Here is a 13,058-nt window from a genome sequence, read left to right on the forward strand (position 1 = left end):
CAGTGCTTTCGTCGGAATGAACATAGATAATCCAATTGCAACATGTGACAGATATTTGCAACTCCACTCGTACTAGACAGGTTCTTAAAATTTTTGAAGCAGTGAATTTGTGACGCAATAAACTTCTTTAATGAATCCATTCCATGGGTACTTAAAAGAAGTGTTGCAGGGCCCTTTTAAGAGAAGATGCTACTCGAAGGCACTTTTTTTTTATTATTCACCCTAGAGCAATGAAACTTGAGCCATTTATGGAACTTTTTATGCCGATTTCAAATATATAATTAGTTTTCTTGCAAGTTGCACACTTATAGCTCTGCAACATGACAAAGTGAAAACCTTAACCTTTTGCCCCCTTCTTTCCATCCCTAAACTTCTGTAATTTTTTACTATTCATAGTTCATAATGTTTCAAATAAAGTGTAGAATGCAAATAACTAATTAGGAAGCACATACAAAATGTGTAATACACGGGAAAAATAATAGATGTAAAAGTCCATATTTCACCTACCCTAGTAAAGGTTTACATACAATATTTTTGTTATGCAATTAAATATTGAAATTTAAACTAGCTAATTGCATTTGTCATACTTTGAAAAAATTTTGGGCAAAATTTTATGCAGATCCGAGAACTAGAAGTGCCCAAAAAAGGAGGGGCACATTAGAAAAAATGGAAAAATTTGTGTTTTGAGAAAAATGAGTTTTAAAGTTAAAATTGAGTTTTTATTTATGAAAAATATCATTAAATCTGATGAAATTTGCAGACCAAAAAGAACAATCCTTCTTGTAGTGGCCACTGCAACTAAAATACGGCAGCAACATGAGTTTGTCCCTCTCCGATTTTTTTAGCTGACTCCTCACAGACGTTTCGCTAACAGACAGGCCCATGAAACGCTTGCCAAACTTCCGCTCCATCTGGCAGAGCCTTGTGCCAACTGCGAGCTAAGAAGAAGTTCGACAGGACTGCGAAATCCATACTAAGTCCAGTGTCATGCCATTTTGCGGCCATGTTTGTGCCACATACCGTCGTACATAATGGCAATGTCGTCCCGTCTAAGTTCTCTCACTGCGAGCTCTTTCGACCTCACAAGATTGGCACTGACATCATCCATTGCCGCATCACGGACTGTCCGGCTGACGGGTGTGAATGACTTTTGACGCATTGGCTTTTGAAATCCAACAAATTAACTGCTGCAAATCGAACCAGCTACTTGTAGCTTATTCCTACAGAGCACGCCGCCCAACGGCTTTCACTTGCGAGCAGTGCCTTTATTCATTCATAACAGAGACAATTACACGAGAAAAGCATTGTTCAGCTGTGGTGCTTGACAAGACATGGACCCCGCAAATAGGTTTCACAGCACATACAGGCGCGCAGCGGCCAATGGCGGTCCCCGGTTTTACCATGTGATAAGCCAGTTGCGGCGCTTGAAAAACACGCAGAACAGTGCTTCTTTTTATTATTTCTTGCGCTGCATCAGCGAGAGAAACTGTTGTTATTTGAAGAGTGAGGCTTGGACTCATTCGACCAATAATGGCGAGCGGAAGTGCGTTATCGGCGGCAAGGTGCTTGAAGACTGCACACTTTGGATTTTTTAACAGGCACCTTGTGCTCTTTAGATGCAATTTTAAAGCATTTCCAGTTAAGTCTCGGCCTGTATAATTTTTTTTTTCATAACAGTAGAGGTACTAATCTTATCAAAACAGGCGAAAATAAAAAATCGGTAATTAAAAAAAAAACTCACGTTTTTCGACCCGCATCACTCCTTAAGTGTAAACATATTACCCTCAATTTGATTCATCATTTTATTTTAAGTTTAATTACTTGTTATATCAGCTTATATGTTCTATGTATAATAAATTTTAAAATATCACATATTTTTTACAGGTTGTCACTTACGTCCTACCAGTCAAATTCTGCTACTCTTTAAAGTTGTTTCGATTTCCATTGAACAAAAAAAAAAAGAAAGAATGGCATTTGTACAGAGGCCTTATTTAGATTATATATATATATGTATATATATATATAATGGGAGTAATAATTCAATGGGCCAGTTAGTCTTCGTGAAGGTATGGGATATGGCACAACGGGAGCGTTGTCAACAAGGATAAATATATTTATTTCCCAACAGTTTCGGGAGGGGTCCTCCCTTCATCAGGGGATGAGTTATACTGACATGAATTTCCAAACTTCGTTGCTGCTGCGTCCCTCTCGCCTTGAAACATGTTTGCGAGAGTGAGAGGGAACTAAAAAAAAACAAAAAGACAAAAAAAAACAAAAAGGGGGAGAAAAAAAGAAAGAAAAGAAAGTTTTTCCTCTTTTTTACTTTCTTTCTTTCTTTCTTTTCTCCCCCTTTTTTGGTTTTTTTGTTTTTTTTTCTCCCCGGCCTCGAGAAGAGGCCTCATACTACCAGTGAAACCCAACTGGTTCGACAACACAGGATTACCCTGTAGCAGCTCGCCGTAGAGTGAAGGGAGCAAATGCGGCCGTTTTTCACAGGCGACACTTCGGCGTCGCGATCCGCGTGCGTTCGTTACAGGAAAAACCAAGAAGTTCTTCAGGCTACCAAAAATATTCGTCGCGCATTTCGCGAGCCAAAACAGGAAAAACCGTCATGTGAAATTTTCGCTGTTATAAATCTGTAACTCCCGTGATTTTTTTTTTTTTTTTTTTCGCGTAGTGAGCCCTTCCCCCAAATTGGCGTCAACTTTTCTATGCAAGTAAAGTCAGTAAATAACACCTACAGGTCTGAGTGAGCTGCAAGTTTACTTTATGCAGATGAGTGCCATAAAATTGAGCAACTAGAATGTCAACAAAAAACACACAAAAGGAGGCACTTGTGAATTCACTCTAAAGGCACCATGTTATTGCACAGTGACGATAATGAAGTCGAACCCACCTGGACTTCAAACTTGGCAGTGACTTTCTCTTCCTTCTGTACTTGGCGCAAGGTGAGAGGAGGGCCTGTGATGGTGCCTTTGCAGCTATTTGATAGATCCACTGTGTAGACGGGCAGGCCTGTCTGACGAGGTGCCTGAAACTGGAACAGGTGAAACAAATCTGCAGGCTCCACTTATGGTGATGAACTGCTCAGTGCTTGCCGCTAGCAAGACGAACTTCTGATCACACTGCAACATGGCTCACGAGGTCACAGCGTACAAATTCAAGTCAAAGTGCTCATTCATGTTAGGTTGACATCCTTGAGTCCCCTCTTTATTGAACCAAGGTTTCAATGCAGGCTAGCTAGTACATCATGACTTTTTTGAAGGAAACATACATATGAATAGCAAGAAATGGTGTAAAAGATTAGAAGTTTGCAGTTAGATAATCTATCTCTAGTTGATGCAATACGACCGAAGGCCTTGTGACACACGTGTCGCCATACTTGAGGATATGAAGAGCCTCAGCAACTTCTCTCACTGTCCTATCTCTGTGCCGGGACAACACCTGGGTTTCGCAAAGTAAAGGGTGACACTTGCAATCTCTGCAATGTAGGCACAGATTCCACGAAGGGTGGACCTTCAGCGATGCCCTGTGATCCATTAGACGGTTATTCAAACACCTTTTCATTTAGTGCCAAGTAACAATGTTAATATGCACTAAAATTGTGCCGTACACAGGCCTTTAGCATTTTTACCACTACAGAAGTCTATAATTTAAATTTCCTATGGCATAGCTTGATGTTAATGGACTTACCTTGCAAATCACAACAAACTTGGGTTCACAGGTATAGTTTCCTGCCATATCAAGCACAGACAAGTCGAAAGATGGCGTAGCACCATTTTCAAATGACAGCTGGTCTTCACTTGCAGGAAGAACCTGCAGTTCATAGGCTGGCCCTGCAAAAATCACATTGAACACACATATGCATGCATGTAACATATTGTGGTAGAGACCACTCATAACTAGACCAGATTATAGGTAAATGCCGATTTTGTTTCTTGCGTTCCTATCACGCCACTTTGACATATGAGCATGCATTAGAGGTTAAGAACAGCTTTTATAGTGCTTTTATAGTGCCTATAAATGCCTACTTTGGACTTTTGTGCCTAAATTCCTATAAGTGCTTATTTTCAAAATTGGTGCCAATATGAGCACTATTTAACCTTAAATTTTGTTATCGAGTACAGTTGGAGACCGATATTCATGTTACCAGGCAAAACCGAGCTTTCCAAGCTCTGTGGGGTGCACTGGGTTAGAGTGCCTCGGGCGTGTGGCAGAGGCGAACAAGCGCATCTTGGCACGTTAGACACAAGCGCCATCTGACAGTTATCTTCGAAAACGAAGGCGTGCGCGACCGCGGAGAAAGCTGCGCGCCAGTCTCGGAGGTGCTAAGGTGTAGAATGCAAAGCGACGGACAGGTGCCACCACCGTGTTGTCGTAGCAAAGCGTTGGAAACACCTACTTGAGCATCGCGTTGTACTGCCAGCGCAGTGCGATAAACGCTACAGTCATTCTAGTTACTTGTGTGTGCCTCTTCTAGTATAAAGGCAGACATACAAAACATAGACCTGTTGTTATGGCGCCTCAGATATGCGCAATATTAGCTTTTTTAATTGAATATCGCACAACTATGAACGCTAAACCTTTAGCAATGTTGGTGGGTGCTGCGGATGAGGATGGCCGTTTGAGGTATTGTTAGGGCGGAAAAGAGACAAATGTGCAGGCAGACACACAGACCAAAATTTTTCTGTCGAAGGTCCTCAAGAAAGACTATCGTCTTTAATATTTCCTGACATTCGAGCCCACCATTTAGAATCCCCTCCAGACGGCCATGGATGGACACAGTGCTGTGTGCATAATCTTTTTTTTTCTTATTTACTTTTTCTCTTTGTGGAAGTATGTAATTACTAGGCACACAGGTTATTCGCAAAACACCAATACTGCCCCTGCATGCAAAAGGGACGTGAGAAGCTCACCAGGAAGTAAGCGAATCTTGAGGGTCTGCGTGTTCTCCTCAAGGCCAGGAATTTTCACCGTCAGGTTGAAGCTCTTCACATGAAACAAATGCACAAATTCACACCCAAAGGACTTATTTATAGGTGAACACACACACAAAGTAAAAAGAATAGGGAGCTCATAATGAGTATAGCCAGACCTATTTATAAGAGACACTGATGAAGGTGACAAATGGGTATATGAGACACCAGTGTGCCCACATTGAACTAGGTGTTGATTAGAAAATGCATTTGTGGTACGCTTCTCATAAAAAATACCTCATATCAAAAACAAGAATCACTCCTCGGTGCATGTCTTTGATAAAATAGTTCCACTGTCAGGAGTGCAACAGCCGAAATGGAATTTGGAGCAGTTTTTATAGCAGCAAAATGTTACTTTTGGAGCACTACAGTCAATCTCGTTATAGCGAGCCTCAGATCGGCTATTTTTTTAGATTATTGACTTTTTCGAAAATTCCCCTCCTTCCAATGGTTTTTTTTCCCTCCAATGGTTTAATGTAAAAATATTTCACTACTATGAATTTTAGAACATCAAATGTTTCAAAATAATGTGTCATATTTTATGACCCTTATATCTTCCCAACACTTCAAAATAACGAATGGCGATTTTAAAAAGTTACTCACGACTGTGAAAGTAATGCCCATCTCTGTGCCGGCCACTATCATCATCATCAAAATGTCCACGAATTTCTTTATGTGCCTGCCCTATTCAAATGTGCAATAGTACTTGTTTATTGCGCCAAGCTTTGCCCCGTTGCCTTTGCCTTTCGTCGGCCAGCTTCACTCGTGCACTTGTTACACGGCTGTTTTCTAGCCTTTTGATTGGTGGTTGAGCATGACCACGAAAAGATTGCTACGACAGAATGAAAAATGCGATGCGACGTTAAGTTGCCGATGATTACCGGTGCATGATTCACTGACACTGGAGCACTATGCACAATGAGGCGACGAAGCACGCACATGACTTAGCTGACGACTGACAAGACTGATAAAGTTTGTTGTAATAAAAAAAAAATGCCCATGAGACCAAAGACGGCATTAGCACAGTGCGTGCGAACTAACATGAAGAATCCATATTTAATGCCGATGCTTCGCAGTGCGTAGGAAGGATGCGCACGCTTAAGTGTTGTGGGGTCTCGGCGAGGCGAACGCGCGCACCGCCACGCCACGCTCTCGGAGTGAACGGACACAGTTGACACGATCGGTACCAAGCACACAACATACATACATTTATTAACTAATTTAGACGACGATATCGTCCGCCGAATGATACACCAATTTCAACTAACACGCTACCATACAAACAACATAACGCAGGGACACACTAAACACACAATAACATGATGAACCCACACTAACACACCCAACACACTAGCACATACCCAAGGCGGCGTCGCCAACGCCTGACCTTACACGCGGGACCCCGGCGCGAAGCCCGCGGTGCCGAGCACCGGGGACCCGCGCTACAGACAACCGTTCGCGGCAGCCGCCACGCGCAGAAGAGGCTCGCTCAACGCTCGCCCACCGCCAAGGCCTGCCTTCCGCCAGGGGCCACTGCCGGCGCTACCGCTCTACCAACAGTGGTACTCAAAAAGCGAACACAACGCCATCTGTCGCCCGGCGGTGGTCACCACCGAAACGAAGCCTTGGGGCGAGCCACGTGCGCCACGCGGCGCAGACAACTTTACAGGGGGGGGGGGGGGGGGTGTCAGCACCCCCACAGTGTTCAGTTCGTCTTTCAGCATTAGCAGCCCGCATTAAGGTAGATTGAGCTCTTCCTCAAAAAAAAACATACACTGGTTCCGTAATAATTAGTGTTTGCTTGTTTTTTCACACTCACTTGAGCATGAAGCTGTTGCGAATGTATACACAGTACAGGTACGCTACTCGCGTGTTTGCGTTTACGCTTTTTGCGCTAACTTCCAATTCTTTCACAATGACTTTTCAAAATAATGAATGATCTTTAGTGGTACCTTGAGATTTGATTGAGATTTCACTGTACAATATGAATTTGGAGCAGGTTAGGGGAAAAAAAAAAACATCCATTTTTTATCACGAAAGATCAAATCTGAAATAATATAAAAGAGCTTACCTTTAGAAAAAGAAAATTATGGACAAACCTAATTACTGTTCTAATGATGCATTCCACCCTTTTAAGATGCCTGCCGCTACAGAAAAAGCAACTGTCAACACAGCGAGCAAATAGCGTCTTTTGCTGATTTTTATGAAGAATATTGGACACGTTTCTTAATACGCCCTGTATATGGCACCATGGTTTAAGGTTAGGGTATGCCCACTTGGACTGATCGGTGACACAAACTGCGGGCTTCAAACATGACCTCCATGATCTCACTGACCACATGATCTCACTCAAGTAGCGCAATTGAGAAATTGAGGCAGGATAGACATTTGGCGCAGTGTGGCACAATTTCAGCAAATATTATGGTTTTGGTGCAGCTCGGCGCAAAAAAGAGGAATTGTATCAAATTGGTGCAATTGCCGCAACTGTTGCACCCCTCCACTGTAAATGCATCTATCTTTTAACACTATGAAAATAGGGCAACTTACCTTTCCCGAGTTTGACTCAACAATCCCCTTGGCCACAATTCCCTTGATTATCAGTGTGTTGCCTTTGGCTTGGACACTGTCATAGGATAATTCCAGGCCACTTTTCATAGAAAGAAGCAAATACAATAGCTATGTTATCATAGCATAATGTCTAAAGAAAGAAATTTCTTTGTTCCTGTACACTACAGAATAGATGATCAGTTCTACATGTTTAAATCGAAAGTGCTGCAATGAGGATTAGTTCACCCCAAGTCCCCCGCCGAGCAACACAACGAATAACTGCCAAGAGGTAGCAATTAAGCAGCTTACTTGGCCTTGAGCTCTGGTCTGAGGTCTGGAGATGGCTTGGTTGAGTTGCCATACTTATCAAGAAAGTCCAGCGGGATCTGGAAGGGTGTGCCAACACGAAATGGGCCCTCCAAGTAACCCACATTGAACTTGTCCGGTGCAGCCTCTGCAGGGGGGCAAAGCAACAGGTATGTGAAAAATAGGGAAAAAAATGCTTAACTAATACAGCCCACTGAATTCGTAATGTGAGAAGGCAACAAAGTACTGCAACCCCATCCCTGCAGACTACACAGTGCTACACTGAATTTTTCCAGACTTTCAATTCCAATTCTGTAGATAAAATTAAAAATTTTCAGCACCATACTCACTATGACATCTAGATTTTCTTTTTTCAATAAACACCATCTTTTTATCTTATTACTAGTAGATAAATTAGACTACTTTATTCTACCTTATTTATTCGTATCTAGGCTGATAGGTGCTTTTTTTTTTATTTCTTTGTATCAAACTCCAGGGTCAACTTACATTCGAGGATTTTAAAAAATGCACTATTTTTCATTGAAAAAAGTGGTGCACAAATAGTGCCACTTAGATGGTATAACAGCTGTTAGAAGCTGGGCGACACTTGGCTTAAGTACATATGCGAGGCCACCATTTTGATATTTGTGGCGAGTGCGGAGGCAAACTGTTTGCCGATTCGATTCGCGCTTCGAGAGACCTGTGCGTGGCATAGCTCAATAGCACCTAAGAGGCGGTGTCATTATAGTGCCCCTTATAAAAGGAAAATTGTCATAGCCACGAAGTCGTCGCCCAACGTTCAAGCCAGGCGAGACTTTGGAGTCTACAAAAAAAAAATGTGCATCGCTGGTGGGCTGCAGCGTGGGACGACATACCAGGAACATTGAATGTACGCTCTTTTAAGAAGTGCCGCATATTTAGTGAGATTGTTGGCACCGAGGATTGTGCACTGTTGAAGACAGTGTCGAGAGAAACAGAAACGACTCAGAATGAGCACAGCGTCTTCGTGATGCAAATACAGTCAAATCTCGATAATTCGAACTCGAAGGGGCCCGAAAATTTGTTCGAATTAAAAGAAGTTCAAATTAATGAAAGCTTAATACACGGAGGGCTGTCCATGCAGTGGCGCATGTGCATTGAGCTAACACGCGAGGGGGAAGTTTCAGAAGACTTACATTTATTCACAAATCACAAGACATTCGTCATTAATTGAAGTAATCAGTGATGTGCATCTGCACACGTTCGCCTTGCAGTGAGTCAATCAATTCCGCACGCAGCTTGTAATGCATTTCTACTTCGGCTTCAGCATTCTCCTGGCGAGAGAAGTTGTGCACGGAAATGTTCGCCGACATGCCGCAGCCGCAGGATGGCCAGCACGTGACGAGAAAGGAGGAGCGTCTCCACGCAAAGAGAAGTGAATCGACATTTGAGAAAAAACCAACACTCCACGGCAGCTTTTTTTGTTTTTTGCTTTCTTCGCGCGTGTCGTTCAAAGGAGAATGGTTACGCGGCAGGGATGAGAAAGAGGGAAGCGTAGCAACGGCGCGTGAGGGACCCCCCTCCCCACCTCAAGGCGCAGAGCCGTGCTCCCGCAAGGGCTGCAGAAGATAGTGCCTTTTTCCTTTCCTTCAGCCACACATTCATTCAACCCAGCGACAGCTTTCTTTTTTTTTTCCCTCTCTCTCTTCGCGCACGGCGTTGGAAAGAGATGGGTCATTACGTGGCAGGGACGAAAAAGGGAGAAGCTTAACATGGGCGCATCACAGATCGGCATTTGAGAAAGAGCACACCTTCCACCGCACCCTTTTCTCTTTTTTTTCTTTTCCTTCGCATGCAGCGTTGAGGTGTTGCAGGTGCCGCCGCGAGATCGAGCAGGGTGCTGAGAGCATTTTGGGAGCGCAGTATGTTCGAATTAACCGTCGCAAGTGCTTGCGCGTTTGAATTACTGGGCGTTTTCGCCCATTGGAATAAACATAGCTTTGACAGGACCTCATCGTGAGTTCGAATTAACCGGAAGTTTGAATTAAGCATGTTCGAATTAATGAGATGCAATTGTAACTAGAAGGGACGCGAAAAGAAAACAAGACAACAATGCAACGCACGCAACAGGAATAGCGGCTGTATAATTGTTGAGTTATTTGCATCATGCTTTGCTGCTTTGCTTTATCTACATGTTCAATAAATGTTTTCTCTTTGTGAACGCTGTCTTTGCTGTTTAGTTCGGCCTACAATCGAGGAAAGTTTTTTTTTTTTTTTTTTCGGGCTTCTGACTTTAGGGAGTCAGCTCATAATTGGGGTCGGTCTTGATCTGAGTAAATATTATAATACAATAAGCTAGCATTTTTTGGATTCTGCTTTAACCAGGTCACAACCATAGCTCCAGTTTAATATAGCAACATATTAGCAGTGGGCTTCTTTATGTGATTCTTTGAATTTTAAGCTCCGATTCAACTTTCATTGTGCGGAAAGCCTACTCTTAAAAACTTTAAAATTCTTCATTATTAAACTGTCAAAGTTTTTTTTTCCAAACCAGATTACTAAGTGTGGCTCATCACGATGATTGGGAATGTATGCAATAAAACAATAATAAATGTTCTAGACCCAGTGAACAAAAGTTACAGCATGATCAACATTTGCAAATGAATCAAATGTCAAGATAAGGTATCTCAATGTTCAATATGCAATAACTTTCTTTGAATAAATTTAGAACATCTACTTCTGTTTCCTTGAACACAGTTCTCATTTTAGATTATCATGACATGACAATTCATTTTGTAACACGCTCAGTGTCAGAATATTAATGCTCCAAAAATACAAATAATAACAACTGACGGAGCGCAACGTTATAAACCTGTGGAGGTCCTAGCACCTCCTGTAAAGTCGTTTGCACCTCGAAGCACACGTGTTTCTTGCATAGGTTGCATTTGAGGCTCACAACTATTGAGCATGTAGGTGGCGTTGTGCTCGCAAGCGTTTATCACCACCATTATCATCATCGGCGGCAAGCCTTGGTGGTGGTAGAAAAGAGAGAAGCGGTTATTTCGCGTGTGGCAGTCGGACCAAGCTGTTGTCTCTCGCGGTGGGCCCGCCAGAACGGCGCCGCTGGTCGTTGATCGCGGGCCTGCGAGTGAGTCAAGCGTTGGCGACGCCGCCTTGAGTGTGTTCTTGGGTTTGTCATGTTATTGAGTGTTTATTTATTTATTTATTAGTGCAACCTACATCGCCCAAGTAGGCATTATTATAGGGGGTGAGGGAAAAAAAGCAGTATTACAGTCGAACAAAGCGCACAGTTGCGCCGTCGAAAATGGCATACATTTGCGCAGGAGCTACTGCGCATTCACAAAAAGCACAAATCTTGTAGAGACAAACAAAAAGCATCGAATGGAAGATCAACACGTGTATCCAAATTATTTCATTCGCGAATGATCAAAGGAAAAAAAGATAAGACACCAGTACAGCAGCTGACCTCGCAGATTTTTTTTTTAAGTGATCATTTCTATGTGACACATAGTGTGGGCTCATCATGTATAAACCCTTGTTAATGCGGATTTCACCACAGAATATAGAATGAAAAAACTTTAATTGCAAAAATTTCCTGTGCTGCTCAAGAGGCTTCCATCCTAAGTTATTCTTAATGCATGTAACACTGGAGTTCAAATTGTAATTATTACTGACAAAGCGCGCGGCACGGTTTTGTATGTGTTCAAGTTTATAGATTAGAGTCTGACGATGAGTATCCCACACTGTACAGGCATATTCAAGGATAGCTCGGACATTTGTAACATACAAAGCCTCTTTCAGGCTTTTTGGGGCAGATATGAAATTGCGTTTAATAAAGTTTAACACACTGTTGGCCTTGCCAGTTACAAAACCTATATGCTTATTCTAAGATAAATCGACAGACAAGTATACACCAAGGTATTTAAAATGTTCAACATGGTCAAGTTGTGCTCCTGACAAGTTGTAGGACGAGTGAAAAGGTTTTCGTTTTCTGGTAAAACTAAGGAAGCAACATTTTTTTACATTCAAACACATCTTCCATTTTTCACACCACCTTACCACACTGTCAAGATCATACTGTAAAGCACACATATCGTCCATATTGTGTATTGATCCATAAATAACACAATAATTCGCGTACAGCCTCACGTTTGATGTTAGCATCTCTGACAAGTCATTAATATGCCCAATACCGAACTCTGTGGCAGCACGGAAGTTACGCTGACGTATGAAGAAGATTAACCATTTACTCAGACGGGCTGTTTCCTAGAAAATAAATAATCCCTCAACCAACCAAGAAAAGATGCAAGCAGACCTAAAAGAGAGAATTTATGTAATAAAAGAGCATGTGAAACGGAGCATGTGAGACTTCGCGATGGGAAGTGTTGTGTGATATTGCACTAGGTTTAGGTTGTTCAGCATGTTGATCACGATTGATGTTATAGTAATTTGGCTAAAGATATCGTCATTCTAAAGGTAGTTAAATAAATGTGTGTTGTTCGGGTTCGTTCCGACCGAGTCTACTCTGTCTGTTCACTCCAAGAGCGTGGTGCTCACCATTTCGACACCTCCACAAACCACGATATGATTATGAGAGACTCTGTAGTAAAGAGCTCCGTAAATTTTGACCACCATCATTTCTTTACTGTGCATCTGAATCAGGCCACACGGGCCTCAAGCATTTTAGCTTTCGTCAAAAAATAAGGCCGCAGTGATAGGGATTTGATCCCACGACCTGCCAGTCAACAGTTAAAAATCGCACCCACTAGCCCATCGTGGCAGTTAATACTCACAAAAAGGCACATAAAGTCTTTTGACATTAAAAAAATTACACCCATTAGACAAATACTATTGTATAGCGCGGAATATAGGCAAAGATTTTTTTTTATTGTCATTAAAAAGTCACCTCTCGCCCTATATACCGTATTTCCTCGCTTAATCCTCGCACTCGCATAATTCTCGCACCCCCCACATCGCCCAACAAGAATACGAATTTTTTTTTTCCTCGAGTAATTATAGCACCCTCAAAAACTGCCGCAATAATGTCGTCTGCTTGTTCCAGCCACTGATGATAATAGTGCGTGTCATCTGGTGCCATCTCTTAAGCACCAATCATACTATTACTGCACGGAGATTTAATCCAATCCAAGCCAAGCCAAAGTGGCAAGTGCGCGTTATGGCGTGTTTTGTATGTTGTGTTGGTAATCCTGTCGCGTTATGGGGCGATAC

The 13,058-nt window shown here is 42.3% G+C and overlaps 1 protein-coding gene across 1 annotated transcript in view; it reads right to left on the minus strand.

Moving 5' to 3' along the window:
- Nucleotides 1-13,058, minus strand: part of LOC119175053 (structural maintenance of chromosomes flexible hinge domain-containing protein 1) — a 274,681-nt gene that overhangs the window by 142,621 nt on the left and 119,002 nt on the right. Inside the window, exons 21-25 of the mRNA XM_037426232.2 lie at nucleotides 7,833-7,977; nucleotides 7,524-7,623; nucleotides 4,917-4,989; nucleotides 3,694-3,836; nucleotides 2,897-3,037 (exon numbers count right to left, since the gene is read on the minus strand). Coding sequence (XP_037282129.2) covers nucleotides 2,897-3,037; nucleotides 3,694-3,836; nucleotides 4,917-4,989; nucleotides 7,524-7,623; nucleotides 7,833-7,977 — 602 coding nt within the window. The remainder of the gene's footprint in view (nucleotides 1-2,896; nucleotides 3,038-3,693; nucleotides 3,837-4,916; nucleotides 4,990-7,523; nucleotides 7,624-7,832; nucleotides 7,978-13,058) is intronic.

Source organism: Rhipicephalus microplus, chromosome 5, assembly GCF_043290135.1.
Source record: "Rhipicephalus microplus isolate Deutch F79 chromosome 5, USDA_Rmic, whole genome shotgun sequence".
Lineage (NCBI taxonomy): Eukaryota > Metazoa > Arthropoda > Arachnida > Ixodida > Ixodidae > Rhipicephalus > Rhipicephalus microplus.